Source organism: Gossypium arboreum, chromosome 6 (genome assembly GCF_025698485.1).
Source record: "Gossypium arboreum isolate Shixiya-1 chromosome 6, ASM2569848v2, whole genome shotgun sequence".
Taxonomy (NCBI): Eukaryota; Viridiplantae; Streptophyta; class Magnoliopsida; order Malvales; family Malvaceae; genus Gossypium; species Gossypium arboreum.
In genome coordinates this window covers 135,568,718-135,594,343 of record NC_069075.1, presented here as the reverse complement: position 1 = coordinate 135,594,343, position 25,626 = coordinate 135,568,718, and the positions used below count along the sequence as shown (strand labels likewise).

At 30.3% G+C, this 25,626-nt stretch overlaps 2 protein-coding genes across 2 annotated transcripts; one reads left to right on the top strand and one right to left on the bottom strand.

The window, feature by feature from the left end:
• The first annotated feature begins 10,596 nt into the window (after positions 1–10,596).
• LOC108483977 (two-component response regulator ORR9-like) lies at positions 10,597–13,512 on the top strand. The gene is made up of 5 exons (XM_017787557.2): positions 10,597–11,062; positions 11,147–11,295; positions 12,007–12,084; positions 12,858–12,925; positions 13,003–13,512. Exons 1-5 carry the CDS (start codon positions 10,873–10,875, stop codon positions 13,310–13,312), a joined length of 795 nt encoding a protein of 264 aa, XP_017643046.1. The 5' UTR covers positions 10,597–10,872; the 3' UTR covers positions 13,313–13,512.
• Positions 13,513–20,229: 6,717 nt separating this feature from the next.
• Positions 20,230–25,008, bottom strand: LOC108484599 (probable L-ascorbate peroxidase 6, chloroplastic/mitochondrial). The gene is made up of 12 exons (XM_017788447.2): positions 24,637–25,008; positions 24,378–24,524; positions 23,734–23,854; positions 23,549–23,649; positions 23,382–23,469; positions 22,683–22,750; positions 22,525–22,611; positions 21,593–21,667; positions 21,438–21,515; positions 21,258–21,362; positions 20,722–20,796; positions 20,230–20,632 (listed from the first exon to the last, which is right to left on the bottom strand). The coding sequence occupies exons 1-12, from the start codon at positions 24,799–24,801 to the stop codon at positions 20,477–20,479; spliced, it is 1,266 nt and encodes a 421-aa protein (XP_017643936.1). The 5' UTR covers positions 24,802–25,008; the 3' UTR covers positions 20,230–20,476.
• Positions 25,009–25,626: the final 618 nt, after the last annotated feature.

The following is a 25,626-nucleotide window of genomic DNA, read 5'->3' as shown; positions in this document are numbered from 1 at the left end:
TGGAAAAGTTATCCAAGAATAAACACAAAACAGGAAAGGAAAGATGGGAACCACTAGAAAGGGAGCTAGTTAAAGCCAATTTTGACACATCCAACCAGCAATAATTAAATAGAGCTATATCCGGGATTGTAATCAAGAAAAATGAATGATTAGTAACTGGATCGTTTATTTACCCATGGGAGAATGTTGAAGATCCAACCATCGCAGAAACATGGGTGTGCCTACAAGTAATCATTTTCGCAGAAGATCTGGGCTTTAGAGAGGTGACCGTAAAAGGGGACGCTCTAACGGTGATTAAGAAACTAAGATCTGTATAAAATGATAGATCATTTAAAGGAAATATAATAAAAAAAAGACAGAATTCCTAGATTTAGAAGGTTATCTTTTTGGCATGTATCTCAGACGGCGAATGAAACGGTACATGCAGTAGAAGTGAGAGGACACCGTATAATTCTCCAATTTACTGGACGGAAAAAGTCCCAACAAAAGTGGAGCATCTCATCACAAGTGATAGGAGGATATTTCAAAAAGGATAGCCAAATGATGATTTTTTTGAGTTCGAAGGAAGTACTAGTGGTTATCTCCGATGAGCTTAGTGGTCTGAGGGGCTGGGCAAGAGCGAGAAGGCATCAATGAAGATTTTGAGGGAAGCTAATTTCTTAGGAGGCTTTCTCAGATGCAAGAAAGAGGTAGGGTTTTTAAGAGAAGATTAAAGGGTCTTTTTAGGATTTTTTTTTCGTTTTGCTTTAAATTTTAGTCTGTAACTATTTGCTTAATTGTTAAGATTTGCATTAATTGTTTTTGGCGCTTAGAATTACCTAAGGTACCACCCAATTTAGCCATTAATTGCGGGGCAGTTGTAAGGACGCTGGCAAGCCAAGGGCTTTAGGAAATTAATTTATTCTTATCCTTAATAAATGCACCAGTTGATTCGAATTTAAAATATATATATAAATTGTAATTATAACTTAGTATGATAAAAAGGTTGGGTAACAATAAAAATCCTTTGGTAATCTATAAAATATAAGCACAAAAATTTGAGGGATTAAAAACAAAATAAACTTGTAAAAGAAAAGCACCCAATTGAGTGAGAGGGTTTAATTGGGTCTATTTTTTTCCATTGAAGGTTTAATTATTTATTTTATTCATCTAGTTAAATAATCGCCCAAAATAATTAAATTGATTCTTAAATCATTTATTAATTACCATTATTAAAATAACATGCATACTTTTATAAGATATCAATGATCCCTTAAAGTTTTAACCGTTCATCTAGTTTAATCACTTTTATCTCAACATTTCCTTGCATCTCCAATAATAAAAATGATCATTATTTTCCAAAATAACTCTTAAATTGTTTGTTGAAGACAAATGACACATTGTCATGTTCCATCTTTATAAACTGATCAATACTATTAAGATGATGCCATTAGCTCTTCATTAGAATACGCAATAGTTTCAACAAGAAACAAGATTAAGCATTCAACAATTTCAACAGAGAATTTAATAGTCTCAACATGAGACAATGTTATTTCAAAATGAGACAATAGCAAGCATTCAAAACCTAGAGAGGTAGATTAGTCAACTAGTGACTACAATAAATAGATTAGAATATCAAGAAGAAGCGACTGAAAAAAAGCTGGTTACTGTTAAGGAATCAATTGATCAACCTAATATCGACAAACTGAAGTCATTCATGATAAAATCGACTTTCCTAAAAAGATTTGTCAAATCCAAAGAGGAATAGGACGAAATTCTTAAGACTTTCAATAAATTCGAAATGAAAATAAGAGACAAAGTCTTGAAGGAAGAAGTCAAGGATGACATAATAATGCAAGATGATAGCTACCTTGTTGCCTATACACATTGATTTTATCTTTGCTCCAAATAGATTTGAACCTCACGAAAAATTGAAGGTGTTAGAATTTCTTCCATGAATTTTTAGTTTTAATGTTTGATTTACTTTTAACCATTTTGTAATTCCTGCAAGTTATGCTAAACAACTACTTTCCTTTCAACCCAATCACGCACTTTTATTGTGTTGGATTATAATTGTGTGTATAAATGGTTGGTTAAAGAATCGACAGGGGAACGACACTTCAAAGTTGCCTTGACTTTCGGTTTATGCCTAATGTTCAACTTTATTAAGTCAAGACATTGCTCAAACCAATGCACCCTTTGCTAGTTCTTGCTTCTTTCCCTCACACATCCCTCGCCCCAACAGGCCCCAATGCCTAGATCCTTTGCGCCCAACCCACATACCCCCAATGTCCCATGGCCACAAGCCTTCACTTGTATTTTTTTTTCTTTTTCATTTTTTAGTTTTATTTCTTTTTGTTTGTTATTATATTTCTTTTTGCTTTTGTGTCATAGGTACCACCACTCTTGATAGAACAAGTTTTCAATGCATCAAGAGGAGTAAAGGATAGGTTTACTTCAACCTACACTTTCAAAGCTTAAATAAGGAAGTTTCCTAATTCTACGCTTACTTTTTGCACATTGAGGACAATGTTCAATTCAAGTGTGGAGGAGTCACTTAATTTGCATGACTTTTAGTTATTTATTTATTTATTTTAAATGTTTTGTTAGCATTTTTTTCAGTTTTTGCATAGTAGTTTGCATGAAATCCTAACTTGTTGAGATGTTGAAATATTTTTATGTCTTTGACAATTGTGAATTTGTCATAGTGAATATTTTCGAAACCTACATGTTGACTTGATATAAAGTGTGTAACTTTAATTTATACCATTAGGACGTTTTTAGAAAAAAAATTAAATGCTTAATTGTGTATATTTATAAATACTTTGAGCTTCACTTTTATCTTATGATTGTTTAAAGGTATTGGCGAAATGAGTTGTTTCGAAAAAAGAATTTGGTACTCTATGTTTAATCGAATCCAAAGGTAACTAAGTGCTTAGTATGTGAGTCTAATCTTTCCTTATCGTTATATTTGACCCTAATCCTTAAAGTTCTAAGTGACCTTTAAGCATGTTAAAACTTGATTGTGTTCTCTTGTTTATTCTAATACTTCTTATTCATTAGACATTATTAGATTGAATGATTGCACTTGAGCACGAAGGTTTGTTGTTTTCTAATTCTTCTGAATTGTATGAATTGTTGTTGTTGCTATATTTTGCTTAGCATACAAGATATCATATTTATCTATGAAAGCATGTTTACATGTTCCATTGGTATATAACGATATTTTCAAGTTTTGATTTGGGTTAAGTATTTCCTAGCGTTACATATTCATTTGCATTTGCATTAGTATCTTATGTTTGAGGACAATCATGGTTTAAGTGTAGGGGAATTTGATAAGTGCATAAATTTTAATTTATTTGTGATGTTTCTCCTCATAAGTTATGTTATTTAAGTTTTTAATTATATTAGTTAGACTTATATTTTATTTATTATGGATTTAGGTAATTGGAGGGAAAGGTGCTTAAAGATTATTTTTGGCAATTTCTTACGGATTGGACTTTCAACACAACGCTACTTCAGTATTATGGCCATAACTTGAGATACAAAACTCCATTTTGGGCTCATAATATATGTCAACAACTATAGCATTAAAATTATCTTTGCATCGGTGATCAAACTCGTGAATCAAAATCAAAATTTTTACCTTGAATTAGATCTTCATCATATCGGTTTTTCTTAAATTCAAATTGTAATCTTCCTTTTGATAGTTTTAATCATAATTTTATTTTTTAATTTCAACCCCTTTTGTTTTTATTTTATTTGTTTTTACTAAAGAAATAAAATTATTACTTGTCTTTTTAGATTCGACCTTGCTCACTGCTATACCAAATATTTATATTTTTGTAGGTCTCGACAATCGTACAAAATAACTTCAACCATACGATACATAACTCTCTCTAATAAAGGTGACTTTGACAATATAATACTCAACTCTCTCACTTTTTTAAAATTAAAGTATTCTCTGCATCCATTTTACGTCTATAAAATCTAATACTTTTGATGTTTGTGATTCTCTCTCTCAATAATATCTTCTTTAAAATTCAAACCCAAATCTTCAGTAAAAAATTACCATATCATGAAAACTGCCAAAAAAATTTTATTGGTGATTATGTTGATATCATTTGTAGCCATCATGCACTAACATGTGATATGATTTTAATCGAAATTCATGTAATTTTATATCACGTATGGATTTAGTATAAATGAATCCTCATGTTGATTGAAGCTATACCAATGTTTTTCAATGACTATTTATAGTAATATTTTATATTAAAAATACTAATAAGAGATAATATAGTATTTTAACGATGAATCATATTCTAATACTTTCCCAGAATTTTAAAATGTGACAAACAGTATTACATATTGTTGGTGCATCCCAATAAGTTTTAATATATTAGATTTATGCCTTTCTGAAAATACATCAAAATAGGGTTTATGAGAGAAGTGATCTTCAACATTTTAATATGCATGATTTAGAAAAGGTTGTGTTTGTTAGCTTGCAGAGGAGCAGCAATAATGTCATCTTTTCTTCGCAATATTTTGTGTTATATATGGGATGAATGAATTGAAGGGTTGATTGATCCAAAAAGAACCAACAAGCAGCAGACAAATCTGATACAAAAGATCTCATCAGAACAGGTAAAAAAGGATATAATTTATCTACCACTTTAAACCTCAATCCATATCCTTTTTTCTTTTTAACTTTAGGTAAAAAAGTGAAAGTAAAAACTATATACTTTAATTTGATTTAGTAGGAAATAAAATATTTAAATGAGGTAATCCCATTTTTTAACTTTGGCCAAATGCAAATATTGCATTTTAGGCCCCTCCAAAATTAAAAACTTAATTTTCTTCTCGATCATTAAAATCAAACATGATGAAAGCAAATAACTTTCCTTCTCCTTTATTTCCAATTTTTCCCACTGTTTTCTTTTCTTTCCCACCAAACATAAATTTAATTTTAAACCCCACATTGAATGGCATTAGTTGGAGCACTCTCTTAACTAGAAATTAATCTGTTTGCTTCAAAATAAATAAACACTTATATCTTGACATGAATTAAACTAACTTATCCAAGAAAAAATGTTTAGAAATCTCAAAACTTAGTAGAAATGTTGGTGATATATTGAAAGATGATGAAATTACATGAAAAAGTAGTGAGAAAGTTTGTCAAACAAAAAGTTTGTATTTGAGATTATATATGAAATTCTTTTAGCATGTAAAAAGTTAGGGATATATTTATATTTTATTGTAATCCATCCTTGACGATCTCAAGTCCTTTTATTGACCAACAAAAGTAGGTCATTACTATGTTTTTGAACCCCACCCCCCAAAAAAAAAAAAAAAAGATATATGTTTGGACCAACCCATTAGAAATTTCTTCCCACCCTTTGTAAAAGCAACAGTTTGTTTCTGTTAATCAGACCCCACAAATACCTAGATTTAATGAAATTTGATCTCTTTCTTGGTGGCTTTTCTTAATGAATTTAAGGTCTTATATCAGTTCAGACTCAACAAATCTTAATATTTAGTGAAATGGGACCCCATATTTGCTACCCTTTTTTAAAGCCAACTGAAAACTGAAATGCTAGCTACCTACACATTTTAATTTAATGGCTGAAACAAGCAAGCTCCACCTTTTAATTTATACCTAAATTTTTAGTAAATTAAAGGGTATGAACTTTATTTGGGCAGAATTAAATTATAGGGACTCCCTTTTTTAAAAAATTAAATGAAGTAGAGCCTTTTTCTAGGAATTTAACCTTAAGTAATCTATCTAATAAAAGAAACTTAGATGCTTGGGGATTTGCTTTTGGATAAAGAAAAAGATTGCATCAAGATTTTGGGCTGATTTTTTTCCCCTTATTGCATGATATTGACATTCTCCCAAAAGTTTTTTTTGTCAAAATGTGCACCATACTTTGTTTGTTATTGTAATCAAATGGTGGAGGATAATCTCTCCTTTCCTTTTTCTTTGATACAAAATTAATTAATTATTTCTTCTTCAATTAATAATTAAATAAAAGATCATTTGGATCTCCATATCATGCTCATTTAATGTAATATCATAAAACAAGCAAAGGTTTTTAACTTAATTCAAAATGAAGATACCTATGTAATACATCAATAGATTTGGTAGGCTCATTCATAAATGTGTTATATCACATATTTTAATGCAACATTTTATACATCATGTATTCATAAGAATGATTGAAGAGAAGTATTCTAAAATCGAAAATTTTAAAATTTTAATTTAATAAAGATATAATTGTACTTTGATTTTCTTAAAATTGATTTAATCTTTTAAATTTGTATAAATTTTAAAATGCATGGTGAAATTATATTTTATTTATCATAAAATTATAATTTAATTTTGATTTTTAATTTTTTTGGTATTGAAATAGTGGTGGATATAAATAAATATTCAAGTTGTTGGCAAATTGCACTTTTTCCCATGTGCTGTGAACTATTAGTGAATTAACTGCCCCATAGCAACACAATATATATTCAATGTCTCTCAATCTACATATACATAACCCAAATAAAAGATGATCAAAATAGGAGCATATCATATTTTCAAATAGAAAAACAACTGAATCATGATGGTGATTTCATCAGATGGTTCATGTGTTCCCATACCCTTTTACCCCACATGTTGTAGCAACACGTGGCAGACAACAATGGGACCCACACTCAATGTGTAAAACTAGATACGGATGCCAAGCGTCAGCTTGATATTTAAAGAATTTGAATAAAAATATTAATTTTGAAAAATGAGTTTAGATGAGTTTTTTTTTTTAAAATATGAGTCCGGTTAGAATTTGAATATTCAAAATTCAAGTTTGATCTGCTCGACTTTTTTCCAGTTTATGTTATAATTTTTTTCCTTTTTTTATGCATTATGTAGGTAAAAAGATTTTTCTAGTCTCTCTCAATTTTGATATTGATCAAATTGTTTACTCTAAAAAAAATCAAAACAATATAATCCTTATCAATTTTAAAAGTGAGCAACTAAGGACAATTAATATTTTCCGCCAATTGTATATAATTTTCTTTGATATAGTAACAAATTAAACTCTCAAATTTTACACATTCTATTATATATATATTTGAAGCTAAAGTTTTTTATCTATTCTTTTGAATTTTTTAGACTTTTAAAAAATTTAAACATTTTTCATGTGAATTTTCTTTAGAATCGGGACCAAATTAACAAAATATATAAACATTGATAGCTTAATTTGTTATCATATCAATCAAAATTATATACAATTAACGGAAAAATTAATTATCCTCAACTGCTCACTTTTGAAATTGACATGAATTAAATTACTCGATTTTTTTAAAAAGACTAATTTGCTCAATATTTCATTTAATATTTTGAGAGATGCTGAAAAGTGTTTTTCCTATAATGTAATATAAAATTAAATAAATTATACTATAACGTAAATATTTAAAAATGTATTAAGTTATATATATTTAAAAAATTAAAAAAGAAATATATGTAATGATAGTAATAAAAATGTGTAAATAATTACTAAATATTATATGAAATATTTTTATGAAAAAATAAATAAAAACCTAAACAAGCATTGTAAATAATTAATTATTTACTGTATAAAATAATTAATTATTTACAAATGTAAAAGAATTTACATAAAATTGAAACTTATATTAGCAATTAATAAAAAGTTTTCATAAGCTATCATTTTTTTGTAATTTTTGAGTCATATTTTTACAAAAAAAAAAGTAAAAATAATTTTATTGAAAGCTTCGGATATTTGATAATTAAATTAAAGTTGTAAATAAAAAATAAAAAGTCCCGTAATTTAAATTGAGATGGAATTCCATAAAAAGTGGAAAAAGAAATTATCCAAGGCATCAGAAGAAAGGAGTAGATTTTAGGACAGTACCAAAAAGTGGGCCCATGAAAGAGATCGTATTTTTATAGGGTCCCACATCGAAGATTTCATACTAACTTAAGTATTTGTTTAGCGGGACCCTTTTTATTTATTTCATCTTCCCTTTACCCTTTAGACATTCTTTCTTTCTTTCTTTTCTTTTTAATTTGTGGTCCCTTTTTTCCTTTTATTTTTATTTCCATTTACAATGTTTCAATTTTCAAATCTTTTATTATTATGTTTCTCTTGTTTATGCAAATAAACAAAAGGCTCTGGCTTGGGCTACTTTTTATTATCTCGATTGATATTGATGTTATTGTCAATATAAAAAAATATAAATTCGAGCGTATTGAATCACATTATCATCTTATTTACGGGTTGTTTTAGGTATAATATAAAAAAGAATAGATATACCAAATTATTTAAAAAAATTTATGTCAACAACTTCTTCCCTCGATATTTAATAATAACAATAAAAAAATTTGAATGGGATTTTTCTTTTTGTTAATTAGCTAAGCAATGGCATATATGGCAAAGTTTATTTAATTTTTTTATTATTATTGAAACAGGTTATTGTGGTTATCATTTCACCATAAAGGTTAATCTTATAGAGGATTAAGCCAAAGGTTGCTTTTTCTTGCAATTTTGAACTCGATTATTGAACCTCAAGATTCACAATTATTGTCAAAACTTGGTTTAAATTGCCAATTTAGGCCAATAATTTGTTGGTCCCTCGTGGGCTCTTTAACCAAGTTTAGGACTTTTTGACAATGAAAGAATACCTAAAGATTTTACAATTTACTCTCTTTTATTATTATTATTTTTTTTTTGGGGGTGGTGGGGAGAGAGGGAGGTTTATCATATTTGACCTTAATACTTTATATAAAATTCAATATGATATCTTCTTTTAAAGCATGTATTATCATTTTGTTTTGATGATCAAATTCATGAGATTAACACCCTTAATTAATGTAGTGATGTGATGACATGTGGCAAATAGAATAATATTATTATGGCACTTCATCATTCAACATCTCATTAAGATGTTCATGTGGCATAGATATTTGGTGTCACCCATCCTCATTTATTTTTCAAAAAATAAAAATTAAAGCACCAAAATTAATCATTTAAAAAGAAGTGACAAGGAAAATGTTTTAAAACATAAAATTTTGTAAAAAAAAATGAAAAAATACATTTTCTCTAAAAATGAAATAAAAGAAGGATGCAAAAGGAAATCAATAATTTCCATGGATAATTACTAGTATTAGTAATACTTTTGTTGCCAACAATATAATTTAGTGTCATAGTGGTAGAAGTGTTGTGTCAACCTATGTGATATTTTGCTTCATGGATCAATTTTTGAGGATAAGTGTGAAATTAAAATTTTATTTTACGAGTCAGAGATATATCATAATTATTTTAAGGGATTAAAATATATATTTTCATTATTATACTAATTTAAAATTCATAAATTTTAAAGACATTAAAAATATATTTACTAATTCTTAGGAGGGCCAAAGCACTGCATACTCTTTATTTACGCTCTTAATGACATCATTTAATTAATTGAGTGCTATAAATCTTTAGAATTTATTTCATTTATTCTAAATAATTTTTTAACACACAAATTATTAAAATAACATATATCTAAATATACTAATAAAAATTATAATAAACTTATAATTTAATTTGTAAAAATTAATACCAAAACCTAAATCTTAATTATTCACCTTTGTTAACTTTAAAAAATATATAGAAATGTGAGAGAAAAGAGGAAAAAAATGATGGGTCACAATCTCACAATCTGTTAGTTGGAACAAATTGATCCCACCAAGTCTTAAGCATGCAAAGCAACATTGATATGACATTGATTTAATATATATTTTATATTACAAAACCCTAACCAAAAAGACCAAAGACAGTAATATTTAAACCTCTTAATTAAAACTAATAGTAGTTTTATTAGTTAACCATTCTTTATTTTGAAAAAGAAAATCAAAGCCATCAAAATCAAACCCCAAAAATCAAAAACCTTGCTTACACTATGATGACTAAATGGCAACATAATCTGGCACTGGATTTTCCTTAGCAATCAAACAAAATCCAAAGCAAATAAAAGAAAAGAAAAAAAGAAGAGAAAAAGACAGAGAGAAAAGAAAGAGATAAGTGGTTGTACCAGCACATGTTGTAGAGAATCTAGTGAGAGATCACAATTTTTTTCTTTTCCCTTTTCTTTTGGTTTTATAATCAAATTGGCCCCTAAATTATTACTCAATTCTTACCTAGACACTTAAAGATTTGTTTTACCAGAAGTGGTACTAAAATAGACATATTCATGGGTAAAGTTACCTGTCCGAAATTTGGAAGAGTTTGGAAAAAAAAATATTAGACCCTTTCAAAATATGGGTTGTCTTCAAACTTGATCTTTAAGGTTCAAAATATTAAGGTTAAGGATGTGTCACATTGTTTGAAATTTCAAAATTATAATTTTATCGAGTTTAACAAAAAAGAATGTGTCAATATCTGCCTACCCATGTCATAGATTTTTTTATTAAATTTTTTAGATAAATTGAGACAAAATGAGTATTAATTCAAAAAATATATATTTTTTAAGTACCTAGGAAAGAATCAAGGAATATTTTAGGGACGAATTTGCAAATAAAGCATTTCCCTTTTTTTTTTTCTCATAGCTTGAAATTTCACTCTTTGGTCTTTTCCTTTCCTTTCTTTTCTTCTCTTTTCTTTTCTATTTGCTGCAAAATACAGTTGCCCCTTCTCACCTACTTCATAAAAACCTATGGGAAACACCCTTTTTTTTCCTTCTCTCTCTCTCACACACTCTCTTCATTCATGCTCCATCAAAAGCATATCAATTCTCTTTCCTTTCCTTCTTTCTTTCTCTTCATAGCAGTTAGGTATATAAAAAGGCCTGCAAGGACACCCACCATAGAAACAAAACAGTCCAACAAACTAAACAGGTTTCTTATCTATGGAGTTGATGAAATCATCAGACAATATTATTCAAGACAGAACCCAACAGCAGCATAAACAAGAACCAGAAATGCAGGCGCAGGAGGGACAACAAGAACAAGGACATCATTTTCATGTATTGGCAGTTGATGACAGTGTTATAGACAGGAAGTTATTGGAGAAACTCCTCAAAGTATCTTCATACCAAGGTGAGTATATAGTATAATATGTATGTAACCAGTGTTTGGTTCTGAATGATTGTTGATTGTTTCTATATGGATATGTAATTGCAGTGACCTGTGTGGACTCTGGGGATAAAGCTTTGGAATATCTTGGTCTGTTGAATAATCTGGATTCTGACTCAACAGCTTCTTCTTCTTCTTCTTCTTCTTCCTCATCTTCTTCTAACTCATCTTCTTGTTCCCAATCTTCGCAACGAGAGGTATGTTCTTCAATATTATACCATAAGCAATATTCAATCCATTAATTTGGTTTGATGATAAAAGATTTTGTGTTTGTATATAACAATGACCTCTCATTCACCTTATTCAAAACGTAAGCTTTCAACGATAAGGTTTTGCTTGGATGGGTGGGCACCAAAAAAAAAAAATATATATATATATATATATATATACATAAATTTTGAAATAAGAGATTTTTTTTCTATATGCAAGGGTGAAAAGGATCATTTTTAAAAATAAAAAATTAAACTTTTCTCTTATCAAACTCTTTTATTTTTTTTTAAGAATCTTTTCACTTTATCAGACACACTATTGCTTATGGTACATTTAAATTCTACTCTCTTTCTTCTTAGAAACCAATTTGCATTGAAGGACTTATATAAATATTTATATTCTATTTACACATTTACATGTTTAGGAATGTGAATGGAAAAGGAAAAATAAACTCTGACCATTATAGCTTTTATAATGTGCATTTACATGAAATTAAGTCCCTCTAGAGATATTATTTATGTTACTTTTCACATAAATTTTTTCCCAGTAGGACTAAAAGCTAAATGCATATTATAAATCTCTGTTGGTCCAATTTAATTTCATCATTCTATTCTATCTAATATAATTTCACCCCTGGAATTTTTGAGTTTACAATGTTTGTTTATTTACATGATTAATACTTTTCTGATCAAATGTAGGGACTTAAAGTCAACTTAATCATGACAGACTTTTGTATGCCCGGAATGAGCGGCTATGATTTACTCAAACGTGTTAAGGTCAACCAATCCTTCTTAAACTCTTTGGATTTAATTTATAATGCGTATAAATTATATGAATTCTTGGATCAGTAAGTTTGGGTTTGGATGGGTAGTGTGTATAAGATTAGATATTATAACGATATTATAACATGAGATAAAAAAAAAAGAAGAAACTAAATACACTGCAGTACACCCCGCTCATTCACTAAACCAAGGAAGCTAATTCAAGAAAGAAAAAATACTATTGCCTCACATGCATTGAAACCTATCCAACTATTCACTCATCTTCACTACTATTACTATTTATTTTTATTTTTTAAAATATTTTAATTGAATTAATTTTCATAGAATGATATTATTAAGGCATTGTTTATGAACACTAGTAGACTATTATTAATATCATTTAAATTTTTTATGTTTAATAACAATATACTAATAATATGTATTTTATAAATATAAGCTTAATTAGTATTATATCGGTTAATATTATATATATGAAATAATATTTTTATTTATTTTAAATGTTGAAAAATAATATTTAATTAAATTTATTCATGGACCGAATCATAACGAAAACTATTTTTATATTTTTAATGAAGAGCAAATTTGGGAGAAATTTGTAGCTTTTATATATGGAAAAAAAAAATGTTTGAAGGGCCATATATGATTTTAACAAATAATTCCCATTTGGTTGGAGGACTGAAGTTTAAGATTAATTTAGTAGATCAGTAACCATTATTTATATTTTCAAATATTATAATAGTTTCATTGGATTTTGCTTACATCTGCAGGGATCTTCATGGAAAGATGTACCAGTCGTGGTCATGTCATCAGAGAATGTTCCTTCTAGAATTAGCATGTACATTTTATTTATTTATATACAATTAATTATTTAAATAATTAATTGATATTAATTAAAACGACAAATGGTAGCAGGTGCCTGGAAGGAGGAGCTGAAGAATTCATGTTAAAGCCTCTTCAATTATCAGACCTAGAGAAAATTCAAGCTTACCTTCTCAAATCCCTTCATCTTTCTTGCACAAACATTGACAAAGACGATGATGACAACAACACCGACGACAATAGTGATAATAACAATGACAAGGTCGTCAACAACGATAGCAACATCGACAAAGGTAATAATAGTACAAGTATGAACAATAATTTTAGCAAAAGAAAGGCGTTATCTTCCGAAGATACGGAGAGCCGGCGACCTAAAATAAAAGGTTTAGCGGTTGCGATATGAAAAAGGGTATAAATTAATTTAGAGTTTAAGATCAATGACACTCCATTTTCTTATACTTTGGGGTTTTGTGCACTTACTTGGTTATTGCTAATATCAAAATTAAGAGGCTTTACTTTTAAGGTATTCGTTTTTAGTTACATTTATTTATAGGACTTGATTCCAACTCAAATACCTGAAATTTTTGAGACTTTGATGGGAAAGCTCCTTTCTCCACACTCGAGTTCTAATGTTTCCACGATTCTTTTAGGCTACTTAGTAAGAATCAACATTCTCATTGTTAGAAGATCACATGACTTAGAGAAGCAACTAAGCAAATGAGAACAGAGAAACAAAGAAAATGAAAATTGAGTATAGTTTGATTCTTGATAACCAACTCATCTGATTACAACTCTTTGCATAATGCATATTTATACACCAATTGTAACTAATGATAACAGAAAGAGTAATTGAATTAACTGACATTAACTAACTGAATGTAATCGAATTCAACAGTTTTGACTTTATAGTCTAATATTCTCTTAGTTTTCTCCTTCTTAAAGAGAGAAAATACAACAAGATCCTAGCTAGCGAACATCCAACTAATACCTTAACATCTAAAAACACCCTGAAGTGACTAGTCTGGTTAAAATATCAACCACTTGATCTTCTTAAGGAACAAAATTAACTTCAAGTTGACAAAGTGAATATCTAACTCAACATGCTTAATTCGAGCATGATGAGTCGGATTAGCTGCCGTGCAAACTACTCAAGTGTTGTCACACCAAACAAGTAACTTGCCATTAGTGGGAATATGTAATTCCTTCAAAGACTACATTAGCAAGACTCATGTACTCTGCCTCTAAAGTGGACCTGGAAACTACAATATGCTTTTTAGATCTCCAAGCCATATGATTGCCTCCCAAATAGATGCAAAAACCTGATGTAAACCTGCAATCTTTCACACAGGCTACTCAATCTGCATCAGCATAACAAATTAACTAAGACTTGGTCCCTTTACAAAAAACCATATAGTCCAATAAGCTACATAAGTACCTCAGAATTCTTTTGATTGCCTTCCAGATAGTATCAAAATGTGAGCTTATGTATTGGCTCACCTTATTCACACTGCATACAATATCTAGTCTAGTAAGGAAAACATATTGCAAGGCTCCCATAATACTTCAATTATTGATGACAACCTTCAACAAAATGTTTCCTTGAAGGAATTAACTTAGGCAACTAACCATAGATGTAGGAATAGATTGAGCTTCCAATTTAAAGGCCTTAGTCAACAACTCTGTGGTATACTTTCTTTGACTCAAGAAAACACCTATTGGCAGATGTTGAACTTCCACTCCAAGGAAAAAATTAAATTGCCCTAAATCTTTCAACGAGAACTCTTGATGAAACTTCTAAGTGAAAAGAACAATATCAAGATCTGAGTCCCCTGTGACAATTATATCATCCACATACACCATGACAAAAAGTTTTGACTAAGTTGTAACCTTGATAAACAAAGATGGATAAGCAATAGATGCTTGAAATTGAAATTGTGAAATAAAAAGCCATTTTAGTCTGTTAAACTAGGCCCTAGGCGCTTGCTTAAAATCATATAAAGATTTCTAAGGCTTACAACAAGTTCCTAACCAAAAGGATCTTCAACTTTTTAGAGTATGCCTCGTATTTTTTGGTCGAAACAAAGTTGACATCCTGATAAGGAATAGCTATCGTCTTGACGACACGACCACCAACATCTTGACAAGAAGAGACACCTTGTTCCGACGACGTGATGATGGGCGTCCTAATAAGGTAGTAGCCATGTCACGATGAGGCAACGTGTTATGCAATTTTTTCAATTTTCTTCTTCCAATCAAATTCTGATTATTTTTCCAATCAAACTCTAATTAATGTAGGTTATTTTAATATTATTTGACCTACGAATTTAGCTTATAAATAGACCAATTTTCATCTTAGAAACATAACCCATAACACATTTAGATATTAGCTTTTACAGTTTTTTTAGAATTTTGTGTTTACGTTTTTAGGGTTATTATTTTTGGGTTTAAGGGTTTAGTTTTATCTCCATCTCTTGTGCTCTCCTTTATTATAGTGAAATATTCTTTTGCATGTGATTTTTTTATCCTTTTCAGAGGGATTTTTTCACTTAAATATTTGTGTTTTATCTTTTTAATTTCTTCATTATTTTACTTATTCATTGCTCAATCGGGTTTATCCTAAAAAAATTCAAATCTGGGAGGCTACACCATATAAAGTGCTTCAGTCAATATACTATTAAGAAATGAATTATTGACATCTACTTGCCCAAGTGACCAACTATTTATGATTGCAACAACTAATATTTTTCAAATTGTTGTTGCTTGCACCGCATGACTAAACGTTTCATAAAAATCATAGCCCACCTGTTATGAGCATCCCTTTGCAACCAGTCGAGCCTTATACCTGGAAACTGACCCATCTAGATGTCTTTAAACTACCACTTGCACCTCATTACTTTCTTGGCTATTGGTAAAACTTCCAAAGACCAAGTCCCAGTTTTAGTCAAAGCCTCAAGTTCTTAATGCACAACTTCTCATCAGATTGGATGTTGTATAGCTTTATGAATATCAGTTGGTCCAACCTCTAAAAGATTAGCTGATTGAACAATATATGCCTTAGGTTTAAATATGCCACTTTTACTTCTGGTAATCATGGAATGGGAGTTAAAGGTAGTGAGTGGTGGTATTGGTAAGGATGAGGACAGAGGAATAACTTCAGCTAAGATGGAAAAAGGAATAGTAGTATTAGTTGAGGAGAAGAAAAGGGCATCAGGGGTAGCTAAAGTGGGTAAAGGAAGACTTCATGATGATAATGTAATAGGAGAGGTTAAGAAAGAAGTGGACAAAAGAGTGGGTGAAGCTGAGGAAGAAAAGTGAGATGTCAGCCTAAGTGTGACTGCAAGAAAAGACATAAGGAACTAAACAAGCTTTCTAATAGACACTGATTTGACATGTTTGATGAATGAGATGGGATGGGGCTAGGTAAACAAAATGATGTAAGGGAACACAGTTTCATTAAATTGGATATGTCTAAAGATATAAACTTAACCACTAATATCAAGATACTTATAACATTTATGAAAGGGAGAGTAGCTAAGAAACAAACAAGGAAAAGATTTAAATTACAGTTTATGAGAGTTATAAGGTCTAAGGTGGGGATAAGACAAAAAACCAAAGTTTCTTAGAAAACATAATTAGGTTTAACATGAAAAAGTTTCTCATAAAGAGATTTACTTGTAAAACCCTTAGTACGTAACTTGTCTATAAGGAAAATGACAGTAGTGAAGGCATCATTCCAAAACCTAAAAGGCATAATTGCTTTCCCAAGAGGGAAAGGTTAACTTCTACAATTTGCTTATGTCTCCCTCCTACAAGACCATTCTGCTCTGATGGACGTGGACAAGACAATCTACGAGGAATGTCATGTCGTTTTAGATTGAAATCAAAGGAGAGAACACTCCACCATCATCTGTTTGAAGCAACTTAACTTCACACCTAACTACCTTTCATTTTTTTCTTTCGAAGGGAACGAAAAAGGTCAAGAGGAAACTTCTTAACTATCTACATATCTGATCCCCCAAGTTAAGCTCTTTAAAACATCCTAAGAGTGAAGACAACTTAAGAACCCTGTCATATTCTAAGGCTATTTTCGTTTGTTTTACTTTGGTAAAGCGGTACAATGTGAAACATCTTTCATGGAACATCTCTTAAACCATAAGACAATGGTTGTTCTTGATGAAAGTTGTTTCTAAATAATGGTTATTTTGACTTGTTTCAAACCTGAGTTATTTTCAACATTGTTGTTCTCAATGTAGAGGTTTTTTTGAACAAGAGTTGTTTTGTAGTGATGCTTTTCTTGATAGAGTTTGTTCTAAATAATGGCTCTTCTAGAAAAATACTTTTGTTTTAAATATAAGTTGTTTCAAACAACGGTTGTTCTAAACATAATTATTTCAGAAACACTAGTATTCTAAACAAGAGCTATTCCAAACTTTAGTTGTTCTCAACAGAAGTTGTTCTCAAATAACAACTACACTGGATTGACAACTATTCTAACTAAAGCACTATTCTGAACATAGCTATTCTTGAACAATTATTCTGAACATGATAGCTATTCTAAACAAGAATTGTTACTTTGAAAGAGATATGAAGTGAAACAACAATGCTAGTTGTTCCACGCTTGGTAGCATAATTTCTTGAAATATAATATTATTTATCTCAAAGAAGAGATAAAATGTTAGTAGCAAAAACTAAGTATATACAGTAGCAAAAAAGTACCAAAACTCTTGACAAAATGAAATTTTGAATACCAACTTAGGAGAAAATGTCAACTTCGTGGGGGGGGGGTAAATGCATATTTGAGTCTTATAAACACATAATATTATTTATATAAATATATATTATATTGTATTTTGTACTTTGTACTTTTTCATAATATATAGTTTATATTTAATTATATGTGTTTGAGGAATTGATAGAATGTGTAAATATTGAACACTAAATTTGTTTTATATTAATTAGAAAAAAGACCACATCATCACTTCCGTTAATCATCTAACAGAGAGTGACCAAAATAGAAATGATCTAAAACATGGGTGACCCGAATAGAAATGATCTAAAACGTTAGTGATTCAATTAAAAATAGAAACATGCTCAGAGACGAATCCAGGGGGGCTAGCAGGGGCCCCGACCCCCTTAAAATGGAAAATTATTGTTTTGGCCCTTTAGAAAATTTTAAAATTTTAAATTAGTAAAGAAAATTTGTACTTTGGCCCGCTATAAAATTATGAAAATTTAATTTAATCCTTTAAAAATTATAAAGATATAAACTATTAAAAATTAAATTTCATTTCGGCCCCCCTAAAAGAATTTTCTGGCTTCACCCCTAAACACACTAATAATTAATTAAAAATAAAAACACGCTAATAATTAAGTGACTAATTCAATAGTTTTACTCAACTTTTCCTAATTGATCGCTTCTAACTTTGTTTTACATGATTTATAATGATTTTTTCAAAAAACTCAAGCAACATAATACTCTTTGTTAATTATTCATAATTACTATGAATTATTAATATGAAATTGAGGTGTTATATCTTTGCAGATAAAATTATGAAAAAAAATCTTTTTGTTTAATTTATTTATATGTTTAATATCATATTCAGTTTATTTATAAATTATATCTATTATAAATATTTTGCATCTTACATATTATTATGATATATATTTTTTAATTTCTATTTTTGAATACATTATAAAATACAAAAATGCATGGATATTAATTCAATCCATCTCATTAATATTTGTACTACAACCCTTTAATCGATTTTCCTTCGTTTAGTTTGATACTAGTTTCGATATATGAAACTTCAATCAAATTCAAGTTAATAATGAATCTTCATGTCATGTTATTGAGAGTATTGTTACAAATATATGTATATATGTATATATATCATTCAGGGCTTTATTAGAATTAACTAGTAAAATATCTAGAATTAAAAGTGATCTTCAAAACTAATCATGCCTTATAAAAATCTAAATAACATATTCGTTTTGAATTAATATCAAATATTATATTTTCATTATGATCTTATAAAACGATAATTACTTAAATGTATTTGAATTATTAAAAAAACTAAAAGATAAACAAAAACAAGTTTAGTACAATTACTTAACATGTGTTTTGATATCATTTTTTTAATTGGGTATCCTTCGATTATTCTTCAAACTCAAAAATTAATTAATCATAGACATATTTTAAGTAATGGTGTGTTACATATACCAAATTATCATTGCCAAACTCGAGATATTATTTAATTAATGACCCATATTAGGGGTCATTTACCTCTACCCAAGGCAACGGAGAAACCTAAATGATGTGACAGAACTAGATAGATATATTGTAATTGGACCTTAAAAAAGTAAATGAGTGGCTTAATATTAAGGTGTTGGTGAATAGAATCAAGATAGATTTGGGTTGAGTTTAAATATGATATTAACATTTTTTGTATTTGTTTAAGTCTGGTCGGTTCAAAATATGAGTTTAAAATTTTGTCAAAATTCATCCATATTTGCAAAAGATTAATCCAAGCCCATTTAAGCCCACTCATATTATTTTATTTTAATATTTAATAATTTTATATTTTATATTTATTGATTTTTTTTATACACTCATCTTAACATTATTTTAATATTTATATTAGAGTTGTATCATATATATAGTATATGTTTATTATTTTAATGTGTTATAGTTTACATAATATAAAATATTATAAACTTAAAAACAAGTCAGATCGAACTGAGTCGGGCTAGGTTAGGCTATAAATATTTGAGCTCAAATTCGACTCATATTTTAATAATATCTAATTTTTTTCATCTAAGTCTATTTTTCGAATTTAATATTTTTGTCGAAACATTTTTAAGCAAATTTATATTGCAATCATTTTCTTTCAGATGAAATGACATGCAAGTTTGATGAAGAAGGTTATAGAGAAAGAAAAGGGTAGAGCAGACCGATAATATTGTTGATTTGGTTACAAATTCATAATTAAAGTAGAAGATGTTATAAATTTATAATAAATTATTTAATTTGTTATATAAAAGGAAAACCGAATTTCAACCTATGGAATCTTAGTGGAAGCTATATATATATATATACATCTCTGAGCATTTTAAATTTAAATTTTATAGGTGACTATATTGATTTGAGAATTGAGATACAATGCATCTTATCTTGATTTTAAAGATTAACAGCTCCTTTATCTCAAATTTTATCCTCACCAACACAAGAAAATAGATGAGCATTGGGTAATAACTTTGATAAATTGCAGCATACAAGTAAAGCCTTTCAAAACCATAACCTAAATAAACAAGAAAAAGGACTTTCTTTTTAAGCCTGTTTCCAAGTCTATCTTTTCTTTTAAAAAATATAAATAAACCTGATTACGACAATATTGTGTTGTGTATATATTTAATTTAAGCAACGGACAGAGAATAAAATACAAAACACGACAGTCCCAAAAAAGGACTCATGTCATAACATAATTTACTGGGTTGGATTCTCTTTCCAGGCAGGAAAAAGACCTTGACATCTAATCAAAAGAGCAAAAATGGGGAAAGTTAAAAGTAATCAATTATTACCCAGAAGAGATGTCAAAATGGCCAACACACCAATAATAATTATGATATTTAGAAAATAATTGGTTGGTAGAGGCTTATCTGGGCCTCCCCCAAATGATTCATATTCTGCTCGAATCTTCTGCTTCATGGAATCTGACAGCTCTCTCTGCAATTCCAAACACTCGTTCAATTCATTTATTACAAGACAGAAAAAAGTAACAGAGCAATATTAAATAAAGCATTTGAGGTTACGACCTTTCCTGTTGAGTACTTGGCAGCTACAAACTTCTCCGGTGCAGCTTGTACTGGAATATCATCTAACACAATACCCTGATCTCAATTGTAACAAACCAACATTCAGATCTTCAAGGAAAATCTTGCACATTAGAGTCTAACTCAATGACTAATCTTAGGTACTTGCTAAACTAAAAAAATTGTACCTTTTACGTACGATAACTATGAGCAACTTACAATATTTCAATAACACTGGAATTCACACAGAAAAGACCCTATTATTTATCTTTTGCTTATTCTAAGATGTCATGATCCGTTCAGAGAAAAGTCAACTTCTTATTGGTACCTAATACTCACTAAAAACTTGGGTGAGGCATGTTTAACAAGCAACTGTATGCATGCAGATATTCCCCAAATGTCAAAATAGAACACCATTTTGATAGAAGGAAAAGTGGGATTAATAGTAACAAACGCCTAGCACTTTTTACTAATTAAACTTATTTCTTTTTCATGAAAGTGATAAACATTAAACACGCAACTATCCATTACAAACAAACCTCTGGAGGATCAAATTTGGCCCCAAGGTTGCTAAGTTTGGCATGTGCCTCTGCATAATCCTTGAAGAATGTCTCTTTATCTTCAGCGTATTTCTCAGCATATACCTGCAAATTGTGTACTGTTTAGCCAAGCCTACGATTATATTTCTTACCGGTTAAGAATGAACTCAGTATATTTACCTTGAAAGAGGGATCTTCAAAAAGAACAGCATCAGTTGGCAACACAAGCAAATCTTCATCCCTTTTTGCTTTAATGTCCTGTACGGATACAAGAGAGTCTTAACACTTTTGAATCTCCTCTTACTCAAGAAGAGAAACTGATTTCAAGTTCAAACCTTGAAGTATGAATTGTCAAACTTCAACCATTGAACTGTCCAAGACTGTCCTCCTGGTGTTCCTGGCCCATCTTTCTGTTATTCAAGAAGGAAAATCCTATTTAAGTCCTTCATCACAGTTATTGGTATACTCGTAACTACTAGAACCACCACCATTCCTGTTCCACTTAGGGAAGCATATCTTTGAAGACATGAACATATGATATGACTGGCAAACTATGCAACCCCAAACATTTTGCTTACTAAATTCAAAAAAATATGGATAGCTATCTGAGGCTGAGTTAGTAGAACCAAATTCATTTTGTTTGAACACTCTCTTAGCCACCGAATTTTCATTCTGTCGAGGATTCAATGTCATGATAAGCTTTTAAAGTAAGTTCAAATTTCTTTCTCCTGGCTCACCTCTAGAAAGTCCGATAGTTAAATTTTAAGGGGAATCTAAATAGGAAAGAACGGCCATTCTAGAACCATATGATTCAGCATCAAAAACGACCAAGATAGCATAAGAAGTAACTTAGATCTGATAGAAGAGGCGTTTCTTTCTCATACGTTTTGTTCTTACGAAATATTGACCTCATGTGTTTGTTACTGATCATATCTATTGGCAGGTTTGGCATCAAGAACTTCAAGAGGTTGACAGGCCAGTTCTTAGTCAAGGTTCAGATTTGATCAAATATTTGGAGGCAGTCCCCCCGTATTTATCCTATTGAAGCCAAATGCATCTAGGATAAGGGGACTGCTTCTCTTAGGAATATTAATTTGCTAAATAATGGCACTTTGTATTTTCTATGGTAAGTACAATAAACTATAACGGTAAGCATTTCCCCCAAAAATTTCTAGCCTCGATCAAGAATCAGAAATGATAAATAAACGACTGAAGTTACTGAGACAAAGATTTTCCCTATCCATATCAACACAGGCAGATTAAATACCGTATATTTGGTTTCTGGTTTACCCCAACCGCTACGTTCTGGTCTGGACCTCCCAAGCGTGTGTGCACCAGATAATGCAACAATTTCCTACATGTCAGAAGGTCAGATGATTAAGATCATTGTTCCATCATAATAAGGATTTTTACAATGAAGTTTACCTTGTCATTTAATCCCATTCGGTAGAAAACCTCTCGTAGATGATCAGCAGGTGAAGGTGGTCCAGCATCTAAGCAACAGAGAAACGCTATAAGGTTAGTGGTCTCTAGACATAAGCATAAGCGAATGCATTGGTACCTATGAGGGAAAAAGGAGGCATAAGCAATACTCAAATTATGCTAATAGTCTTAAGTCTAAACAACCTAGAAGCACGAAGTGTGCAAACGTAAGGCAACATAAAGCTATGTTAATAATATTCTAGGTTCTTAGGTGAACAACTGTCATACAATGACGGCTAAAACATGGTCCGCCTGTTTATCTTTAAGAACCTAGTACTCTTCTGAAAATTTTAAGGATCCCCATATTCTTATTAATCTATAATAATGTCATTTCAGGTATTTGCTGCTATATGCTGCAGATTAGGGAGCATATAGTTATATCTCTTCCTTTTCCAGATACAGATAAATAATCTGTTAACCATAACCACTTCACAACAGTGCAGTAAACTTCCCAGAAATTCAGAATTAAATGGACTAAAACAAGACACGTTCAATTCATTGTCCAATCATTCAAGCCAGTTAGCAGCCCAGCTTGCCAATGGATTGTATGCCTCAAGTTTCCAGTTACATTTCTTAATTTAGGAATCTCCCCACAATTTAAATTGACATGAACAATCATGCACCATTATAAGGTTCACTTGCCAGGTAGCCTGCCCTCCTCAGGACACTCATTAGGACCGGAGACATCCACCCTTCCATATTTCATGGGAATTTTGGGTCCTCCAGCCTCCTGAATTACATGTCGATTCTTAGTACAACTACAAAATCAATCAAAAAGATATACATTCAAGAGTAACAGCAAGCAAGACCTCAATAGCAGTAGCACTAGCCAACTGGAACAAATCAGCAAAAGTTACATCAGAGTACTTGTCCTTGATAGGCTGAATAAGACTCAATGCATTCACTAGGCCTGAAACAAAAGATAATGAGACAACAGTGCTACCAATTACCAACTAACTAATTACATTGTATAAGTAGACAAAGAACATGTTACCAGCATTGGCGGCATGTTTTAGCTCTACTTCAAACCTAAGACTTCCATTCGCTCCACCCCTTTGTGGCCATTCCTCAATGTTCTTGTTGTAGGTACCAGCATCATGCCATCCTAGGCGAACCTGAAGTTTATAAAATCAAATTTCAAGTATATGAAAATAAACATCGTTTATCCTCGGCTAAAACTAAGCACAATATACATGTTTTAAAAGAAAATGATGAATGATCTTGTAAATATGCACACTCACTGACTCTCAGTTTTTCTCTCCTCTTGGCATTGGAATTTGAAATTATTTGTTTCTATGTATTAGAGTGAAAAATAATCACCCTCATGTTTTCTTGCTCATGGCTTTACTTTTCTACCTAACATACTCAAAATTCTTTTTTTTTTTTTTTAACTTCTCCACCTTTCTCTTTTCATCCTTTCACTCTACATATTATTAATGCTGCTTAAACTGAAACCACCCTTAATGCTCTACCTAAACTACTAATAAGTACTTCATTTCTTCAAATATGAAATAAAATTCATTAAATTCAAACATTTATTCGCAATATACCGAGAAATCTTTCTTCTATGCTAAAAACTCAAAGAGCATAGCGACATTATTCCCAAGAAAGAAAGAACAAGAATTAAGACATTAATACCAGAATAGGATGGCAGAACTGAGAGTTGAGAAGTTGCTTGAGATCTTCTCTAGCACTCTTCAACTGATCAGGATTCGAAGCTGCACATTTCGGACTTGCAACTGTGCCGAATCCTCTGCTACTCGACACATTAACTGCCGATCTCCTCTATTTTATGAACAAAAAACAAAATTAACTAAAAAGAATAAGAACATTTATATAAAAAATAAAAAAAATAAAAAGAAAGAAAGAACTAGGAAATGTGAAAGGAGGAATTAACCTGGTGGGAAGAGAAATGAGAAGATGGAGAGAAAGCGAAGGGCTTAAAAGAGGAAGAGAAAGAAAGGAGAGAAAAAGAGGTGGGGGGATGGAGAGAAAGTCGAACTCCGGGGGAGGAAGATGCTAAGATTCGAGAAGAGGCGGTGGTGCCTAGAGACGAAGTCATTGGCCGACGGAAGCTGCGGTGGTTGAGGAGGTTGTGCGCGACGGCGAACGACAGTTAGGAGCTTTTCAGTAATAGTTTTCACTTTCAGCTGATCTGTGATAATGGCTGTGCCATTTGGCTCTGCGCTTTGTCTCCAATTGTTTTGGATTAAGAAGTCGTTATTTTGGACCAATAGCAAGCCCCCAAATCCAAAAAAAAAAAAAATTGCTCTCCAAACGGTTTTGGTAACATCCGATGCATTAAAAACTATGAAAAATTACCTCAAAATCATTAAATTATTAGTAAATTTATGTTTTAGTTATTTAACTTTAAAAGGATACAAAATAGTCATTGAATTATCCAAAAGTTTTATTTAAGTCATTAGACTATTAAAATCATTGTTGCATGGCTTTTTCTGCTCACACGACTTACATTAATCAAAAACTCCTATTCCCTTTCTCTTCTCTAGCTCAATTTTTTTCATAAAACAAATTTGAAAGTTACGAATCTGCAAACCAAAATCTAAACAGCTGTATTATCCAATCTCCGACACTGATCATCGAATTAACTTGAATCTAAAGTATGTTCTACTCGTCGATGAGTGTCAATCCACTATACCAATCATCAAATTGTCGTTTAGAGCTTGCTACCCAAATTTTTTTTAAAAAAAGAAACTTATCAGCCCAGTTACTTAAATAAAAAATTTTGAATAGTTCAATAACTTAAAATGAAAATTTTTGAATAATTTAGTGACCATTTTGTAACTTTTTGAAGCTGAGTGGCCAAAACGTTAAAGGGTAATGACAAAAATTTCATATAAACTATTTTTTTATACTATGCCTAAAA

Coding starts and splice junctions, on each gene's coding strand:
- LOC108483977 (XM_017787557.2), top strand. CDS start 10,873: ATGGAGTTGATGAAATCATCAGACAATATTATTCAAGACAGAACCCAA. Junction 11,296..12,006: donor CCCAATCTTCGCAACGAGAG/GTATGTTCTTCA, acceptor GATCAAATGTAG/GGACTTAAAGTCAACTTAAT. Junction 12,085..12,857: donor ATTTACTCAAACGTGTTAAG/GTCAACCAATCC, acceptor TTACATCTGCAG/GGATCTTCATGGAAAGATGT.
- LOC108484599 (XM_017788447.2), bottom strand. CDS start 24,801: ATGACTTCGTCTCTAGGCACCACCGCCTCTTCTCGAATCTTAGCATCT. Junction 23,470..23,548: donor CTAGTGCTACTGCTATTGAG/GTCTTGCTTGCT, acceptor CATGTAATTCAG/GAGGCTGGAGGACCCAAAAT. Junction 20,633..20,721: donor CCAAGTACTCAACAGGAAAG/GTCGTAACCTCA, acceptor TTGGAATTGCAG/AGAGAGCTGTCAGATTCCAT.